We start from the raw sequence: 20,696 nt of genomic DNA, 5'->3' as shown, positions 1-20,696 counted from the left end.
TCAAGGCTGAAATTACTTTAAACTGATTAACTTCTCATTTCTCACGCTTGATTTGACCAATTAGTTTTTTCCCCCAATTATGGGCCCTTCAGGCTCCCCACAGATTCAGCCCTTTTCTATTGGCATTTGTTCCTCTTATTTCTATGACTTATGTACACCATCAATTTGTTGAAGGATTGTGTTTATCCTGGAATACACAGATCATCTTAAGTTCCATTCCATATATTTTTACAAAATTGTATATTTAAACTTAGGTCAAAGCTTTATTTACATCGCAGGTACCCTAAGTCACAAGGGTCTAGTAGCTGGCCCTTACATATTCTAAAACCTATATAACATGGGGATTATAAATGCTTTGCAAATTGAACTAAGTACACTTGTTATGAAAACCAAATATAGGGCTGCAACAACTAATCGATAAAATCGATGATAATCGATAATGAAATTCGTTGGCAACGAATTTTATTATCGATTAGTTGAATCGATTTTTATCGATTATAAAATGAGGGTTTTTTCAGAGCAAATGCTCTGAAAAATACCCCCCGTGTTATAATCCGTTTAGTGTGACTCACAGGAGTCACAGCAGCAGTTGCTACTTACAGTTCCTCCCTGCAGTCACTGCCGATTGGCCCGCCCACTTCCTTTTTCCAGTCCCTCCCTGCAATCGCTGCTAGAGAAAGAAAGGGGCGGGGCCAATTGGCAGTGACTGCAGGGAGGCACAGGGAGGAAGAAAGGGGCGGAGCCAAACGGCCAATTGGCTCCGCCCATTTCCTTAGCATCGCCATGGCTGTGACACGCATCTAACTGAGTATAAAATTAATATTTGGGCTGCTGAAAGTTAGGCGAGGTGGGGGTTAATTTAGGGGCAGTTATAGTTAATGGGGTGTTTAGGGTTAACTTAGGGGCAGTTATAGTTAATGGGGTGTTTAGTGTTAACTTAGGGGCAGGTATAGTTAATGGGGTGTTTAGGGTTAACTTAAGGGCAGTTATGGTTAATGGGGTGTTTAGGGTTAACTTAGGGGCAGGTATAGTTAATGGGGTGTTTAGGGTTAACTTAGGGGCAGGGATAGTTAATGGGATGTTTAGGGTTAACTTAGGGGCTGTTAAAGTTAATGGGGTGTTTAGGGTTAACTTAGGGGCAGTTATAGTTAATGGGGTGTTTAGGGTTAACTTAGAGGCAGTTATAGTTAATGGGGTGTTTAGTGTTAACTTAGGGGCAGGTATAGTTGATGGGGTGTTTAGGGTTAACTTAGGGGCAGTTATAGTTAATGGGGTGTTTAGGGTTAACTTAGAGGCAGTTATAGTTAATGGGGTGTTTAGTGTTAACTTAGGGGCAGGTATAGTTGATGGGGTGTTTAGGGTTAACTTAGGGGCAGTTATAGTTAATGGGGTGTTTAGGGTTAACTTAGGGGCAGGTATAGTTAATGGGGTGTTTAGGGTTAACTTAGGGGCTGTTATAGTTAATGGGGTTTTTAGGGTTAACTTAGGGGCAGTTATAGTTAATGGGGTGTTTAGGGTTAACGTAGTGGCAGTTATTGTTAATGGGGTGTTTAGGGTTAACCTAGGGGCAGTTATTGTTAATGGGGTGTTTAGGGTTAACCTAGGGGCAGTTATTGTTAATGGGGTGTTTAGGGTTAACTTAGGGGCAGTTATAGTTAATGGGGTGTTTAGGGTTAACTTAGGGGCAGTTATAGTTAATGGGGTGTTTAGGGTTAATTTAGGGGCAGTTATAGTTAATGGGGTGTTTAGGGTTAATTCAGGGGCAGTTGTGGTTGATGGGGTGTTTAGGGTTAATTTAGGGGCAGTTATAGTTAATTTAGGGGTAGTTGTGGTTGATGGGGTCTTCAGGGTTAATTTAATGCTGAGGACTGAGGGTTAATTTAATTAATTTAATAAGGTTAACTTAAGGTGCAGTTAGAGGTAAAGGGGGCAAACTGAGGGGAATCTAAAGCCTGGGGGCAGTGAAGATTAATCCTGCATTTATTTATAAAAGTATTGTGTCTGTGAACGAGTCTGCAAATCTATGAGTGCACTATGGCATATCAGGGGGGTATCCGGCATACCTGACTAGGACGGAGTGACATATCTGGGGGTATAAGGCATATGTGGGGAGGGCAGTGTGGCATGTCTGGGAGGGCAGTGTGGCAAGCCTGGGCTCAAATATGCATAACTGGGGGGCAGGTTGGGGAAATAAACACAAGAAAAAAAAATTATTCTGCCGTTTGTTTTTAACATCCTATGTTACTTTATTAAATAATTTAAAATAAATGAAAAATGTAATTTTTTTTATCCGATTAATCGATTAATCGAAAAAATAATCGGCCAACTAATCGATTATGAAAATAATCGTTAGTTGCAGCCCTAACCAAATATTTGGTAAAGCAAACCACTAGGCTCAAGGATCGAATGAATTTTTGTTTATTGTCTAAGCATATGTGAAGAATCTGTCGTCTGAGCATGTCTGTTAAATGTGATCTGTTCACTTGAGAGAGATCATCCAATCTGGACTGACAAAGGAAAGCCCAAACAAGAACTGGTTGTTGCAAAGATGAGGGCATTTCTGGGTGACCTCCAGACATGGTGGCATGCGCTGGAGAGATTTGCGATTGTGCTTTGATCTTAAAGTCCAGTGCCATGGAGGGGCTATCTTGCACTTTTCTAAATCTCCCCACTTGATGTGTTGAAAGAATGGGTGCTGCCTGATGTCACCTGTATTTCCAAGACGATGCTCAGGATCCTTTTTCAGGAGTTCTTTCAAGATGGCCACAGCTCGTTTGCTCAACCCTTGGTGGTAATGAGGGTCATCGTGAATAATTGAACGGGCCGTAGCTTTCTTACAGTTTCCACAATAGAAAGGAAATAGTCCCTCATTGAGCATGCGGAACAGCATCACTCCGAAGGACCACCAGTCCACAGCAGCTCCATATCCCTTGCCCAAATGTATCTCTGGGGCCATGTACAAGAAAGTCCCACGGCGTCCCGTTGTCAGTGTGGCTCCAAAAATATCTTCTGCGACAAGGCCAAAATCACTTATTTTGGCATGCCCTCTACCATCAAGTAAGATGTTGTCTGGTTTCAGGTCCCTATGGATAATGCCGCGGGAATGAAGGTATTGGAGGCCACAGGCTATTTCTGCTGAATAAAACCTTGCTGTTCTCTCCTTCATGCAGCCCACTCTGCGCATGTACTGTTCAAGGCTCCCTGCAGGCATGTATTCCATGATAAAGAAGACACGGGTTTCTGTCTGGAAGGCAGCGTACCCATGGCAGAGAAACGGGCTGTTCCTAGCCAACTCCAATGTCCTCTTCTCTGGTAATATATGCTTTGTGGCTTTCTTGCTAACCATTTTAACGGCTACCATGGAATCATTTCCAGTGAATGAAGCCAACATGACTTTCCCAAATGCCCCCTGTCCTAGCTCAAACTGAAACCTAAGGCTGGACAGTGAAATGGGGAGGGAGTCTCTAGAGCTCTTCACACTTAGACAATCTTCTCCTGATCTATTTGGCTCCTCATATCTATGTATTTTCTTCTCAGGGGCACTGCTGTTTGCACTGATTTTGTGCCGTTTTCTCACATTCCTTCTTGCATCTTTTACAGAATGTTTTGTTTGCGCTGGACTATTTGCCCTGCTTTGGCACTGGATGTTCCCCTTTTCAGTACAACTGCAGCTTTCCTTTTCTCTTCTCCCCCCATTGCTCTTTTGGGGTACTGAGAGTCCTTTGTCCAAGGTCATCCTGTATTCATCTCTTCTCCTCCACCTTACTGCATTAAGTAAAGCATTTCCCGCCCTTCTGAAAAATGCACAGATTGTGCTTGGGCGGCGTTTCTGTGTTCTCCACCTTGGCAAACAGAAGAAGCTACATTCTTCCATAGCTTGTGGTGGGTTCCCACTATTTTCCATCTTGCTATTTCACAAAACTGGCTATAACACTTTTAACTTGCTATCAAAAGCACCTTGTAAGTGTGAAGCGCTGAACTGCACTGAGGCGTGGGGGAGTGGCCTGGAACTATAAACAGTGATGTCACTGGCCTTTATGATGTCATAATGCATAGATCAGGCAAAGGCAGTTTTGTTTAGATGTACGCCAGTGCTATTTAAAACCTCACTTTTCTAATTTAGGTGTTGATTTTTTTGGAAAAAAAAATGTTTTTAATTGTAAGCAATGTGTGCTTTGTATAGGTTTTACCGGAGATATTATAGTTTGATGCCAAAGTAAAATTTTATATGTATCCCAACTTTCTGTGTAGCAAACCATTACATTTTTTTTTCTGTGGTTACAGTAAAAGGTTATAAGCTCCTCATTTCATTGCATACCTATATCAGATGGGGAGGAATTTTGTTGACCATCCAACAAAATGTCCCTGAGTCTTGATGTGTTTTTGATTAAGGATGAAATGCTATTTATCATATAATGTAAAGTGGTCTTAAAGGTGTTATTCTAGGGCTGTTATTAATGTGAATGGTATAGTGGGTGAGCCTCTGCAGTCCTTTCATATCAGTACTGCTCATATGGGATAGTGCATGTCTTAGCAATGGGCACATACCTAAGCAGTTTGCATCGTCATCAGTGTGCTAGACTTGTTTTAGAATCAGTGCGGCTGTGGGGTTCCGTACATTACTTCAGCCAAGGACAGCAGTCCCTTATCAATGTGCTTAAAGATGACTATGGACACTTATTTTTCATATGTATTTGCCTACTTTGTTGACCCACTAGGCAACCCTAAACACTGGCTCCAACTTGTGTGAGCCAATGTAAGCATAGAAATATGAATAAGTAATATAGCAGCTGAATGTCAGTTATTGCGGCTTCTTGACATTGTTCTTGTTAGTTTTTCTGCATAGAGGAAACTCTCCCTGGCTGTGTTAAAATGTCACTTGAAGATGACTATTGGTGCATTCCATGTGCTGCCGGCCACCTAATTCACACAAATGATGCGGCCCATCCTGAAAATAAGTGTGTATTGCCAGGACTGCCTGGACTTTCCAAACACGCATGGATGATGCCGCAAATGCCACTTTCAAGATTAAAATAACAATGGTACAGGAAGAATAGAAATAATGTGCACAAATAGAAGCTGGCGATCATAATGTATAACACATACCTGTGTGCTTCAAGGACCCTTTCCGTGTGTTCTAGTTGGTTTTACAAACTGCTGTATTTTAAATAAGGGGTGCAGCCCTGCTAAAAAGAGGTTCCTGCATGTACAGCAAGCTAGTCTTTTCAATTTGCATAGGAAATGAGAGAATGGGGAGGGGAAAATCAAAGAGAATCTGGTCCTGGGACCAGTCCTTATTTATACAACCTGGGCAAGTCATATGTATGCAATATGGGTGCTGGGCAAGTTCTATTTGTGCAATCTGGGTGCCAGGGCTGTCATTTGGGGTGTGCGACCTCTGATCCATGACTGCAACTTAGGGTTTTCCTACATTGTTTATTTGACCTATATCTTCAATGCTGAGTTTGCATGTGGTTTACAGTTGATCTATGCCTGCAAGGCTGTGTTTCCATGTGTTTATTTGATCTAAACCTGAACCACATGAGGGGAAGAGAAGTGTGGTACAGTGAAGGAGGGGAACAGAACACCTAAGTGCCTGAACACCTAAGGTTGGCACTGATCGTGACTCACACGTCTGTTTTGGGTTACACGCCAGGATCGTGCCATTGATTTACTATGCTCCTCTCCTGTCCTGCACATGTAGTGTGGGGACGTCTTACGCGGACTCGCGCTAGGGTCAGCAGGAGGAAAGACTACACTGACTCTGACGGTCTCCTCCTAGACTGCAGAGTCAGTATGGCAAGTACGTTTGGTTGTTGGCTTGGGTTGGGTTTGGGGCCAAATTGCATGCTAGGAAGTGTGTGTGTGTGTGTGTGTGGGGGGGTGAATCAATATTAAAACTGTCCTGAGCATACATTTAACACGCAATCCACTTTCACTGAAACTTTTAGATGACTCATTCAGTCAAGGCTGAAATTACTTTAAACTGATTAACTTCTCATTTCTCACGCTTGATTTGACCAATTAGTTTTTTCCCCCAATTATGGGCCCTTCAGGCTCCCCACAGATTCAGCCCTTTTCTATTGGCATTTGTTCCTCTTATTTCTATGACTTATGTACACCATCAATTTGTTGAAGGATTGTGTTTATCCTGGAATACACAGATCATCTTAAGTTCCATTCCATATATTTTTACAAAATTGTATATTTAAACTTAGGTCAAAGCTTTATTTACATCGCAGGTACCCTAAGTCACAAGGGTCTAGTAGCTGGCCCTTACATATTCTAAAACCTATATAACATGGGGATTATAAATGCTTTGCAAATTGAACTAAGTACACTTGTTATGAAAACCAAATATAGGGCTGCAACAACTAATCGATAAAATCGATGATAATCGATAATGAAATTCGTTGGCAACGAATTTTATTATCGATTAGTTGAATCGATTTTTATCGATTATAAAATGAGGGTTTTTTCAGAGCAAATGCTCTGAAAAATACCCCCCGTGTTATAATCCGTTTAGTGTGACTCACAGGAGTCACAGCAGCAGTTGCTACTTACAGTTCCTCCCTGCAGTCACTGCCGATTGGCCCGCCCACTTCCTTTTTCCAGTCCCTCCCTGCAATCGCTGCTAGAGAAAGAAAGGGGCGGGGCCAATTGGCAGTGACTGCAGGGAGGCACAGGGAGGAAGAAAGGGGCGGAGCCAAACGGCCAATTGGCTCCGCCCATTTCCTTAGCATCGCCATGGCTGTGACACGCATCTAACTGAGTATAAAATTAATATTTGGGCTGCTGAAAGTTAGGCGAGGTGGGGGTTAATTTAGGGGCAGTTATAGTTAATGGGGTGTTTAGGGTTAACTTAGGGGCAGTTATAGTTAATGGGGTGTTTAGTGTTAACTTAGAGGCAGGTATAGTTAATGGGGTGTTTAGGGTTAACTTAAGGGCAGTTATGGTTAATGGGGTGTTTAGGGTTAACTTAGGGGCAGGTATAGTTAATGGGGTGTTTAGGGTTAACTTAGGGGCAGGGATAGTTAATGGGATGTTTAGGGTTAACTTAGGGGCTGTTAAAGTTAATGGGGTGTTTAGGGTTAACTTAGGGGCAGTTATAGTTAATGGGGTGTTTAGGGTTAACTTAGAGGCAGTTATAGTTAATGGGGTGTTTAGTGTTAACTTAGGGGCAGGTATAGTTGATGGGGTGTTTAGGGTTAACTTAGGGGCAGTTATAGTTAATGGGGTGTTTAGGGTTAACTTAGAGGCAGTTATAGTTAATGGGGTGTTTAGTGTTAACTTAGGGGCAGGTATAGTTGATGGGGTGTTTAGGGTTAACTTAGGGGCAGTTATAGTTAATGGGGTGTTTAGGGTTAACTTAGGGGCAGGTATAGTTAATGGGGTGTTTAGGGTTAACTTAGGGGCTGTTATAGTTAATGGGGTTTTTAGGGTTAACTTAGGGGCAGTTATAGTTAATGGGGTGTTTAGGGTTAACGTAGTGGCAGTTATTGTTAATGGGGTGTTTAGGGTTAACCTAGGGGCAGTTATTGTTAATGGGGTGTTTAGGGTTAACCTAGGGGCAGTTATTGTTAATGGGGTGTTTAGGGTTAACTTAGGGGCAGTTATAGTTAATGGGGTGTTTAGGGTTAACTTAGGGGCAGTTATAGTTAATGGGGTGTTTAGGGTTAATTTAGGGGCAGTTATAGTTAATGGGGTGTTTAGGGTTAATTCAGGGGCAGTTGTGGTTGATGGGGTGTTTAGGGTTAATTTAGGGGCAGTTATAGTTAATTTAGGGGTAGTTGTGGTTGATGGGGTCTTCAGGGTTAATTTAATGCTGAGGACTGAGGGTTAATTTAATTAATTTAATAAGGTTAACTTAAGGTGCAGTTAGAGGTAAAGGGGGGCAAACTGAGGGGAATCTAAAGCCTGGGGGCAGTGAAGATTAATCCTGCATTTATTTATAAAAGTATTGTGTCTGTGAACGAGTCTGCAAATCTATGAGTGCACTATGGCATATCAGGGGGGTATCCGGCATACCTGACTAGGACGGAGTGACATATCTGGGGGTATAAGGCATATGTGGGGAGGGCAGTGTGGCATGTCTGGGAGGGCAGTGTGGCAAGCCTGGGCTCAAATATGCATAACTGGGGGGCAGGTTGGGGAAATAAACACAAGAAAAAAAAATTATTCTGCCGTTTGTTTTTAACATCCTATGTTACTTTATTAAATAATTTAAAATAAATGAAAAATGTAATTTTTTTTATCCGATTAATCGATTAATCGAAAAAATAATCGGCCAACTAATCGATTATGAAAATAATCGTTAGTTGCAGCCCTAACCAAATATTTGGTAAAGCAAACCACTAGGCTCAAGGATCGAATGAATTTTTGTTTATTGTCTAAGCATATGTGAAGAATCTGTCGTCTGAGCATGTCTGTTAAATGTGATCTGTTCACTTGAGAGAGATCATCCAATCTGGACTGACAAAGGAAAGCCCAAACAAGAACTGGTTGTTGCAAAGATGAGGGCATTTCTGGGTGACCTCCAGACATGGTGGCATGCGCTGGAGAGATTTCCGATTGTGCTTTGATCTTAAAGTCCAGTGCCATGGAGGGGCTATCTTGCACTTTTCTAAATCTCCCCACTTGATGTGTTGAAAGAATGGGTGCTGCCTGATGTCACCTGTATTTCCAAGACGATGCTCAGGATCCTTTTTCAGGAGTTCTTTCAAGATGGCCACAGCTCGTTTGCTCAACCCTTGGTGGTAATGAGGGTCATCGTGAATAATTGAACGGGCCGTAGCTTTCTTACAGTTTCCACAATAGAAAGGAAATAGTCCCTCATTGAGCATGCGGAACAGCATCACTCCGAAGGACCACCAGTCCACAGCAGCTCCATATCCCTTGCCCAAATGTAGTTCTGGGGCCATGTACAAGAAAGTCCCACGGCGTCCCGTTGTCAGTGTGGCTCCAAAAATATCTTCTGCGACAAGGCCAAAATCACTTATTTTGGCATGCCCTCTACCATCAAGTAAGATGTTGTCTGGTTTCAGGTCCCTATGGATAATGCCGCGGGAATGAAGGTATTGGAGGCCACAGGCTATTTCTGCTGAATAAAACCTTGCTGTTCTCTCCTTCATGCAGCCCACTCTGCGCATGTACTGTTCAAGGCTCCCTGCAGGCATGTATTCCATGATAAAGAAGACACGGGTTTCTGTCTGGAAGGCAGCGTACCCATGGCAGAGAAACGGGCTGTTCCTAGCCAACTCCAATGTCCTCTTCTCTGGTAATATATGCTTTGTGGCTTTCTTGCTAACCATTTTAACTGCTACCATGGAATCCTTTCCAGTGAATGAAGCCAACATGACTTTCCCAAATGCCCCCTGTCCTAGCTCAAACTGAAACCTAAGGCTGGACAGTGAAATGGGGAGGGAGTCTCTAGAGCTCTTCACACTTAGACAATCTTCTCCTGATCTATTTGGCTCCTCATATCTATGTATTTTCTTCTCAGGGGCACTGCTGTTTGCACTGATTTTGTGCCGTTTTCTCACATTCCTTCTTGCATCTTTTACAGAATGTTTTGTTTGCGCTGGACTATTTGCCCTGCTTTGGCACTGGATGTTCCCCTTTTCAGTACAACTGCAGCTTTCCTTTTCTCTTCTCCCCCCATTGCTCTTTTGGGGTACTGAGAGTCCTTTGTCCAAGGTCACCCTGTATTCATCTCTTCTCCTCCACCTTACTGCATTAAGTAAAGCATTTCCCGCCCTTCTGAAAAATGCACAGATTGTGCTTGGGCGGCGTTTCTGTGTTCTCCACCTTGGCAAACAGAAGAAGCTACATTCTTCCATAGCTTGTGGTGGGTTCCCACTATTTTCCATCTTGCTATTTCACAAAACTGGCTATAACACTTTTAACTTGCTATCAAAAGCACCTTGTAAGTGTGAAGCGCTGAACTGCACTGAGGCGTGGGGGAGTGGCCTGGAACTATAAACAGTGATGTCACTGGCCTTTATGATGTCATAATGCATAGATCAGGCAAAGGCAGTTTTGTTTAGATGTACGCCAGTGCTATTTAAAACCTCACTTTTCTAATTTAGGTGTTGATTTTTTTGGAAAAAAAAATGTTTTTAATTGTAAGCAATGTGTGCTTTGTATAGGTTTTACCGGAGATATTATAGTTTGATGCCAAAGTAAAATTTTATATGTATCCCAACTTTCTGTGTAGCAAACCATTACATTTTTTTTTTCTGTGGTTACAGTAAAAGGTTATAAGCTCCTCATTTCATTGCATACCTATATCAGATGGGGAGGAATTTTGTTGACCATCCAACAAAATGTCCCTGAGTCTTGATGTGTTTTTGATTAAGGATGAAATGCTATTTATCATATAATGTAAAGTGGTCTTAAAGGTGTTATTCTAGGGCTGTTATTAATGTGAATGGTATAGTGGGTGAGCCTCTGCAGTCCTTTCATATCAGTACTGCTCATATGGGATAGTGCATGTCTTAGCAATGGGCACATACCTAAGCAGTTTGCATCGTCATCAGTGTGCTAGACTTGGTTTCGAATCAGTGCGGCTGTGGGGTTCCGTACATTACTTCAGCCAAGGACAGCAGTCCCTTATCAATGTGCTTAAAGATGACTACGGACATTTATTTTTCATATGTATTTGCCTACTTTGTTGACCCACTAGGCAACCCTAAACACTGGCTCCAACTTGTGTGAGCCAATGTAAGCATAGAAATATGAATAAATAATATAGCAGCTGAATGTCAGTTATTGCGGCTTCTTGACATTGTTCTTGTTAGTTTTTCTGCATAGAGGAAACTCTCCCTGGCTGTGTTAAAATGTCACTTGAAGATGACTATTGGTGCATTCCATGTGCTGCCGGCCACCTAATTCACACAAATGATGCGGCCCATCCTGAAAATAAGTGTGTATTGCCAGGACTGCCTGGACTTTCCAAACACGCATGGATGATGCCGCAAATGCCACTTTCAAGATTAAAATAACAATGGTACAGGAAGAATAGAAATAATGTGCACAAATAGAAGCTGGCGATCATAATGTATAACACATACCTGTGTGCTTCAAGGACCCTTTCCGTGTGTTCTAGTTGGTTTTACAAACTGCTGTATTTTAAATAAGGGGTGCAGCCCTGCTAAAAAGAGGTTCCTGCATGTACAGCAAGCTAGTCTTTTCAATTTGCATAGGAAATGAGAGAATGGGGAGGGGAAAATCAAAGAGAATCTGGTCCTGGGACCAGTCCTTATTTATACAACCTGGGCAAGTCATATGTATGCAATATGGGTGCTGGGCAAGTTCTATTTGTGCAATCTGGGTGCCAGGGCTGTCATTTGGGGTGTGCGACCTCTGATCCATGACTGCAACTTAGGGTTTTCCTACATTGTTTATTTGACCTATATCTTCAATGCTGAGTTTGCATGTGGTTTACAGTTGATCTATGCCTGCAAGGCTGTGTTTCCATGTGTTTATTTGATCTAAACCTGAACCACATGAGGGGAAGAGAAGTGTGGTACAGTGAAGGAGGGGAACAGAACACCTAAGTGCCTGAACACCTAAGGTTGGCACTGATCGTGACTCACACGTCTGTTTTGGGTTACACGCCAGGATCGTGCCATTGATTTACTATGCTCCTCTCCTGTCCTGCACATGTAGTGTGGGGACGTCTTACGCGGACTCGCGCTAGGGTCAGCAGGAGGAAAGACTACACTGACTCTGACGGTCTCCTCCTAGACTGCAGAGTCAGTATGGCAAGTACGTTTGGTTGTTGGCTTGGGTTGGGTTTGGGGCCAAATTGCATGCTAGGAAGTGTGTGTGTGTGTGTGTGTGTGTGTGTGTGGGGGGGGGTGAATCAATATTAAAACTGTCCTGAGCATACATTTAACACGCAATCCACTTTCACTGAAACTTTTAGATGACTCATTCAGTCAAGGCTGAAATTACTTTAAACTGATTAACTTCTCATTTCTCACGCTTGATTTGACCAATTAGTTTTTCCCCCCAATTATGGGCCCTTCAGGCTCCCCACAGATTCAGCCCTTTTCTATTGGCATTTGTTCCTCTTATTTCTATGACTTATGTACACCATCAATTTGTTGAAGGATTGTGTTTATCCTGGAATACACAGATCATCTTAAGTTCCATTCCATATATTTTTACAAAATTGTATATTTAAACTTAGGTCAAAGCTTTATTTACATCGCAGGTACCCTAAGTCACAAGGGTCTAGTAGCTGGCCCTTACATATTCTAAAACCTATATAACATGGGGATTATAAATGCTTTGCAAATTGAACTAAGTACACTTGTTATGAAAACCAAATATAGGGCTGCAACAACTAATCGATAAAATCGATGATAATCGATAATGAAATTCGTTGGCAACGAATTTTATTATCGATTAGTTGAATCGATTTTTATCGATTATAAAATGAGGGTTTTTTCAGAGCAAATGCTCTGAAAAATACCCCCCGTGTTATAATCCGTTTAGTGTGACTCACAGGAGTCACAGCAGCAGTTGCTACTTACAGTTCCTCCCTGCAGTCACTGCCGATTGGCCCGCCCACTTCCTTTTTCCAGTCCCTCCCTGCAATCGCTGCTAGAGAAAGAAAGGGGCGGGGCCAATTGGCAGTGACTGCAGGGAGGCACAGGGAGGAAGAAAGGGGCGGAGCCAAACGGCCGATTGGCTCCGCCCATTTCCTTAGCATCGCCATGGCTGTGACACTCATCTAACTGTGAGTATAAAATTAATATTTGGGCTGCTGAAAGTTAGGCGAGGTGGGGGTTAATTTAGGGGCAGTTATAGTTAATGGGGTGTTTAGGGTTAACTTAGGGGCAGGTATAGTTAATGGGGTGTTTAGGGTTAACTTAAGGGCAGTTATGGTTAATGGGGTGTTTAGGGTTAACTTAGGGGCAGGTATAGTTAATGGGGTGTTTAGGGTTAACTTAGGGGCAGGTATAGTTAATGGGGTGTTTAGGGTTAACTTAGGGGCTGTTAAAGTTAATGGGGTGTTTAGGGTTAACTTAGGGGCAGTTATAGTTAATGGGGTGTTTAGGGTTAACTTAGAGGCAGTTATAGTTAATGGGGTGTTTAGTGTTAACTTAGGGGCAGGTATAGTTGATGGGGTGTTTAGGGTTAACTTAGGGGCAGTTATAGTTAATGGGGTGTTTAGTGTTAACTTAGGGGCAGGTATAGTTGATGGGGTGTTTAGGGTTAACTTAGGGGCAGTTATAGTTAATGGGGTGTTTAGGGTTAACTTAGAGGCAGTTATAGTTAATGGGGTGTTTAGTGTTAATTTAGGGGCAGGTATAGTTGATGGGGTGTTTAGGGTTAACTTAGGGGCAGTTATGGTTAATGGGGTGTTTAGGGTTAACTTAGGGGCAGGTATAGTTAATGGGGTGTTTAGGGTTAACTTAGGGGCTGTTATAGTTAATGGGGTTTTTAGGGTTAACTTAGGGGCAGTTATAGTTAATGGGGTGTTTAGGGTTAACGTAGTGGCAGTTATTGTTAATGGGGTGTTTAGGGTTAACCTAGGGGCAGTTATTGTTAATGGGGTGTTTAGGGTTAACCTAGGGGCAGTTATTGTTAATGGGGTGTTTAGGGTTAACTTAGGGGCAGTTATAGTTAATGGGGTGTTTAGGGTTAACTTAGGGGCAGTTATAGTTAATGGGGTGTTTAGGGTTAATTTAGGGGCAGTTATAGTTAATGGGGTGTTTAGGGTTAATTTAGGGGCAGTGGTGATTGATGGGGTGTTTAGGGTTAATTCAGGGGCAGTTGTGGTTGATGGGGTGTTTAGGGTTAATTTAGGGGCAGTTATAGTTAATTTAGGGGTAGTTGTGGTTGATGGGGTCTTCAGGGTTAATTTAATGCTGAGGACTGAGGGTTAATTTAATTAATTTAATAAGGTTAACTTAAGGTGCAGTTAGAGGTAAAGGGGGGCAAACTGAGGGGAATCTAAAGCCTGGGGGCAGTGAAGATTAATCCTGCATTTATTTATAAAAGTATTGTGTCTGTGAACGAGTCTGCAAATCTATGAGTGCACTATGGCATATCAGGGGGGTATCCGGCATACCTGACTAGGACGGAGTGACATATCTGGGGGTATAAGGCATATGTGGGGAGGGCAGTGTGGCATGTCTGGGAGGGCAGTGTGGCAAGCCTGGGCTCAAATATGCATAACTGGGGGGCAGGTTGGGGAAATAAACACAAGAAAAAAAAATTATTCTGCCGTTTGTTTTTAACATCCTATGTTACTTTATTAAATAATTTAAAATAAATGAAAAATGTAATTTTTTTTATCCGATTAATCGATTAATCGAAAAAATAATCGGCCAACTAATCGATTATGAAAATAATCGTTAGTTGCAGCCCTAACCAAATATTTGGTAAAGCAAACCACTAGGCTCAAGGATCGAATGCATTTTTGTTTATTGTCTAAGCATATGTGAAGAATCTGTCGTCTGAGCATGTCTGTTAAATGTGATCTGTTCACTTGAGAGAGATCATCCAATCTGGACTGACAAAGGAAAGCCCAAACAAGAACTGGTTGTTGCAAAGATGAGGGCATTTCTGGGTGACCTCCAGACATGGTGGCATGCGCTGGAGAGATTTCCGATTGTGCTTTGATCTTAAAGTCCAGTGCCATGGAGGGGCTATCTTGCACTTTTCTAAATCTCCCCACTTGATGTGTTGAAAGAATGGGTGCTGCCTGATGTCACCTGTATTTCCAAGACGATGCTCAGGATCCTTTTTCAGGAGTTCTTTCAAGATGGCCACAGCTCGTTTGCTCAACCCTTGGTGGTAATGAGGGTCATCGTGAATAATTGAACGGGCCGTAGCTTTCTTACAGTTTCCACAATAGAAAGGAAATAGTCCCTCATTGAGCATGCGGAACAGCATCACTCCGAAGGACCACCAGTCCACAGCAGCTCCATATCCCTTGCCCAAATGTATCTCTGGGGCCATGTACAAGAAAGTCCCACGGCGTCCCGTTGTCAGTGTGGCTCCAAAAATATCTTCTGCGACAAGGCCAAAATCACTTATTTTGGCATGCCCTCTACCATCAAGTAAGATGTTGTCTGGTTTCAGGTCCCTATGGATAATGCCGCGGGAATGAAGGTATTGGAGGCCACAGGCTATTTCTGCTGAATAAAACCTTGCTGTTCTCTCCTTCATGCAGCCCACTCTGCGCATGTACTGTTCAAGGCTCCCTGCAGGCATGTATTCCATGATAAAGAAGACACGGGTTTCTGTCTGGAAGGCAGCGTACCCATGGCAGAGAAACGGGCTGTTCCTAGCCAACTCCAATGTCCTCTTCTCTGGTAATATATGCTTTGTGGCTTTCTTGCTAACCATTTTAACTGCTACCATGGAATCATTTCCAGTGAATGAAGCCAACATGACTTTCCCAAATGCCCCCTGTCCTAGCTCAAACTGAAACCTAAGGCTGGACAGTGAAATGGGGAGGGAGTCTCTAGAGCTCTTCACACTTAGACAATCTTCTCCTGATCTATTTGGCTCCTCATATCTATGTATTTTCTTCTCAGGGGCACTGCTGTTTGCACTGATTTTGTGCCGTTTTCTCACATTCCTTCTTGCATCTTTTACAGAATGTTTTGTTTGCGCTGGACTATTTGCCCTGCTTTGGCACTGGATGTTCCCCTTTTCAGTACAACTGCAGCTTTCCTTTTCTCTTCTCCCCCCATTGCTCTTTTGGGGTACTGAGAGTCCTTTGTCCAAGGTCATCCTGTATTCATCTCTTCTCCTCCACCTTACTGCATTAAGTAAAGCATTTCCCGCCCTTCTGAAAAATGCACAGATTGTGCTTGGGCGGCGTTTCTGTGTTCTCCACCTTGGCAAACAGAAGAAGCTACATTCTTCCATAGCTTGTGGTGGGTTCCCACTATTTTCCATCTTGCTATTTCACAAAACTGGCTATAACACTTTTAACTTGCTATCAAAAGCACCTTGTAAGTGTGAAGCGCTGAACTGCACTGAGGCGTGGGGGAGTGGCCTGGAACTATAAACAGTGATGTCACTGGCCTTTATGATGTCATAATGCATAGATCAGGCAAAGGCAGTTTTGTTTAGATGTACGCCAGTGCTATTTAAAACCTCACTTTTCTAATTTAGGTGTTGATTTTTTTGGAAAAAAAAATGTTTTTAATTGTAAGCAATGTGTGCTTTGTATAGGTTTTACCGGAGATATTATAGTTTGATGCCAAAGTAAAATTTTATATGTATCCCAACTTTCTGTGTAGCAAACCATTACATTTTTTTTTCTGTGGTTACAGTAAAAGGTTATAAGCTCCTCATTTCATTGCATACCTATATCAGATGGGGAGGAATTTTGTTGACCATCCAACAAAATGTCCCTGAGTCTTGATGTGTTTTTGATTAAGGATGAAATACTATTTATCATATAATGTAAAGTGGTCTTAAAGGTGTTATTCTAGGGCTGTTATTAATGTGAATGGTATAGTGGGTGAGCCTCTGCAGTCCTTTCATATCGGTACTGCTCATATGGGATAGTGCATGTCTTAGCAATGGGCACATACCTAAGCAGTTTGCATCGTCATCAGTGTGCTAGACTTGGTTTAGAATCAGTGCGGCTGTGGGGTTCCGTACATTACTTCAGCCAAGGACAGCAGTCCCTTATCAATGTGCTTAAAGATGACTATGGACACTTATTTTTCATATGTATTTGCCTACTTTGTTGACCCACTAGGCAACCCTAAACACTGGCTCCAACTTGTGTGAGCCAATGTAAGCATAGAAATATGAATAAGTAATATAGCAGCTGAATGTCAGTTATTGCGGCTTCTTGACATTGTTCTTGTTAGTTTTTCTGCATAGAGGAAACTCTCCCTGGCTGTGTTAAAATGTCACTTGAAGATGACTATTGGTGCATTCCATGTGCTGCCGGCCACCTAATTCACACAAATGATGCGGCCCATCCTGAAAATAAGTGTGTATTGCCAGGACTGCCTGGACTTTCCAAACACGCATGGATGATGCCGCAAATGCCACTTTCAAGATTAAAATAACAATGGTACAGGAAGAATAGAAATAATGTGCACAAATAGAAGCTGGCGATCATAATGTATAACACATACCTGTGTGCTTCAAGGACCCTTTCCGTGTGTTCTAGTTGGTTTTACAAACTGCTGTATTTTAAATAAGGGGTGCAGCCCTGCTAAAAAGAGGTTCCTGCATGTACAGCAAGCTAGTCTTTTCAATTTGCATAGGAAATGAGAGAATGGGGAGGGGAAAATCAAAGAGAATCTGGTCCTGGGACCAGTCCTTATTTATACAACCTGGGCAAGTCATATGTATGCAATATGGGTGCTGGGCAAGTTCTATTTGTGCAATCTGGGTGCCAGGGCTGTCATTTGGGGTGTGCGACCTCTGATCCATGACTGCAACTTAGGGTTTTCCTACATTGTTTATTTGACCTATATCTTCAATGCTGAGTTTGCATGTGGTTTACAGTTGATCTATGCCTGCAAGGCTGTGTTTCCATGTGTTTATTTGATCTAAACCTGAACCACATGAGGGGAAGAGAAGTGTGGTACAGTGAAGGAGGGGAACAGAACACCTAAGTGCCTGAACACCTAAGGTTGGCACTGATCGTGACTCACACGTCTGTTTTGGGTTACACGCCAGGATCGTGCCATTGATTTACTATGCTCCTCTCCTGTCCTGCACATGTAGTGTGGGGACGTCTTACGCGGACTCGCGCTAGGGTCAGCAGGAGGAAAGACTACACTGACTCTGACGGTCTCCTCCTAGACTGCAGAGTCAGTATGGCAAGTACGTTTGGTTGTTGGCTTGGGTTGGGTTTGGGGCCAAATTGCATGCTAGGAAGTGTGTGTGTGTGTGTGTGTGGGGGGGGGGGGGGGTGAATCAATATTAAAACTGTCCTGAGCATACATTTAACACGCAATCCACTTTCACTGAAACTTTTAGATGACTCATTCAGTCAAGGCTGAAATTACTTTAAACTGATTAACTTCTCATTTCTCACGCTTGATTTGACCAATTAGTTTTTTCCCCCAATTATGGGCCCTTCAGGCTCCCCACAGATTCAGCCCTTTTCTATTGGCATTTGTTCCTCTTATTTCTATGACTTATGTACACCATCAATTTGTTGAAGGATTGTGTTTATCCTGGAATACACAGATCATCTTAAGTTCCATTCCATATATTTTTACAAAATTGTATATTTAAACTTAGGTCAAAGCTTTATTTACATCGCAGGTACCCTAAGTCACAAGGGTCTAGTAGCTGGCCCTTACATATTCTAAAACCTATATAACATGGGGATTATAAATGCTTTGCAAATTGAACTAAGTACACTTGTTATGAAAACCAAATATAGGGCTGCAACAACTAATCGATAAAATCGATGATAATCGATAATGAAATTCGTTGGCAACGAATTTTATTATCGATTAGTTGAATCGATTTTTATCGATTATAAAATGAGGGTTTTTTCAGAGCAAATGCTCTGAAAAATACCCCCCGTGTTATAATCCGTTTAGTGTGACTCACAGGAGTCACAGCAGCAGTTGCTACTTACAGTTCCTCCCTGCAGTCACTGCCGATTGGCCCGCCCACTTCCTTTTTCCAGTCCCTCCCTGCAATCGCTGCTAGAGAAAGAAAGGGGCGGGGCCAATTGGCAGTGACTGCAGGGAGGCACAGGGAGGAAGAAAGGGGCGGAGCCAAACGGCCGATTGGCTCCGCCCATTTCCTTAGCATCGCCATGGCTGTGACACTCATCTAACTGTGAGTATAAAATTAATATTTGGGCTGCTGAAAGTTAGGCGAGGTGGGGGTTAATTTAGGGGCAGTTATAGTTAATGGGGTGTTTAGGGTTAACTTAGGGGCAGTTATAGTTAATGGGGTGTTTAGTGTTAACTTAGGGGCAGGTATAGTTAATGGGGTGTTTAGGGTTAACTTAAGGGCAGTTATGGTTAATGGGGTGTTTAGGGTTAACTTAGGGGCAGGTATAGTTAATGGGGTGTTTAGGGTTAACTTAGGGGCAGGTATAGTTAATGGGATGTTTAGGGTTAACTTAGGGGCTGTTAAAGTTAATGGGGTGTTTAGGGTTAACTTAGGGGCAGTTATAGTTAATGGGGTGTTTAGTGTTAACTTAGGGGCAGGTATAGTTGATGGGGTGTTTAGGGTTAACTTAGGGTCAGTTATAGTTAATGGGGTGTTTAGGGTTAACTTAGAGGCAGTTATAGTTAATGGGGTGTTTAGTGTTAACTTAGGGGCAGGTATAGTTGATGGGGTGTTTAGGGTTAACTTAGGGGCAGTTATAGTTAATGGGGTGTTTAGGGTTAACTTAGGGGCAGGTATAGTTAATGGGGTGTTTAGGGTTAACTTAGGGGCTGTTATAGTTAATGGGGTTTTTAGGGTTAACTTAGGGGCAGTTATAGTTAATGGGGTGTTTAGGGTTAACGTAGTGGCAGTTATTGTTAATGGGGTGTTTAGGGTTAACCTAGGGGCAGTTATTGTTAATGGGGTGTTTAGGGTTAACCTAGGGGCAGTTATTGTTAATGGGGTGTTTAGGGTTAACTTAGGGGCAGTTATAGTTAATGGGGTGTTTAGGGTTAACTTAGGGGCAGTTATAGTTAATGGGGTGTTTAGGGTTAATTTAGGGGCAGTTATAGTTAATGGGGTGTTTAGGGTTAATTTAGGGGCAGTTATAGTTAATGGGGTGTTTAGGGTTAATTTAGGGGCAGTGGTGATTGATGGGGTGTTTAGGGTTAATTTAGGGGCAGTTATAGTTAATTTAGGGGTAGTTGTGGTTGATGGGGTCTTCAGGGTTAATTTAATGCTGAGGACTGAGGGTTAATTTAATTAATTTAATAAGGTTAACTTAAGGTGCAGTTAGAGGTAAAGGGGGGCAAACTGAGGGGAATCTAAAGCCTGGGGGCAGTGAAGATTAATCCTGTATTTATTTATAAAAGTATTGTGTCTGTGAACGAGTCTGCAAATCTATGAGTGCACTATGGCATATCAGGGGGGTATCCGGCATACCTGACTAGGACGGAGTGACATATCTGGGGGTATAAGGCATATGTGGGGAGGGCAGTGTGGCATGTCTGGGAGGGCAGTGTGGCAAGCCTGGGCTCAAATATGCATAACTGGGGGGCAGGTTGGGGAAATAAACACAAGAAAAAAAAATTATTCTGCCGTTTGTTTTTAACATCCTATGTTACTTTATTAAATAATTTAAAATAAATGAAAAATGTAATTTTTTTTATCCGATTAATCGATTAATCGAAAAAATAATCGGCCAACTAATCGATTATGAAAATAATCGTTAGTTGCAGCCCTAACCAAATATTTGGTAAAGCAAACCACTAGGCTCAAGGATCGAATGAATTTTTGTTTATTGTCTAAGCATATGTGAAGAATCTGTCGTCTGAGCATGTCTGTTAAATGTGATCTGTTCACTTGAGAGAGATCATCCAATCTGGACTGACAAAGGAAAGCCCAAACAAGAACTGGTTGTTGCAAAGATGAGGGCATTTCTGGGTGACCTCCAGACATGGTGGCATGCGCTGGAGAGATTTCCGATTGTGCTTTGATCTTAAAGTCCAGTGCCATGGAGGGGCTATCTTGCACTTTTCTAAATCTCCCCACTTGATGTGTTGAAAGAATGGGTGCTG

At 42.4% G+C, this 20,696-nt stretch overlaps 2 protein-coding genes across 2 annotated transcripts; both read right to left on the bottom strand.

Annotated features, from left to right (window-relative positions):
- Window positions 1-2,479: 2,479 nt before the first annotated feature.
- Window positions 2,480-3,736, bottom strand: LOC128483990 (protein kinase C delta type-like). The gene has a single exon (XM_053460311.1). The coding sequence runs from the start codon at window positions 3,734-3,736 to the stop codon at window positions 2,480-2,482; it is 1,257 nt and encodes a 418-aa protein (XP_053316286.1).
- A 10,766-nt stretch (window positions 3,737-14,502) lies between these two features.
- On the bottom strand, window positions 14,503-15,759 carry LOC128483989 (protein kinase C delta type-like). The gene has a single exon (XM_053460309.1). The coding sequence runs from the start codon at window positions 15,757-15,759 to the stop codon at window positions 14,503-14,505; it is 1,257 nt and encodes a 418-aa protein (XP_053316284.1).
- Between the last annotated feature and the right edge of the window lie 4,937 nt (window positions 15,760-20,696).

Source organism: Spea bombifrons, chromosome 3 (genome assembly GCF_027358695.1).
Source record: "Spea bombifrons isolate aSpeBom1 chromosome 3, aSpeBom1.2.pri, whole genome shotgun sequence".
Taxonomy (NCBI): Eukaryota; Metazoa; Chordata; class Amphibia; order Anura; family Pelobatidae; genus Spea; species Spea bombifrons.
This window is presented reverse-complemented; position numbering and strand designations above follow the sequence as displayed.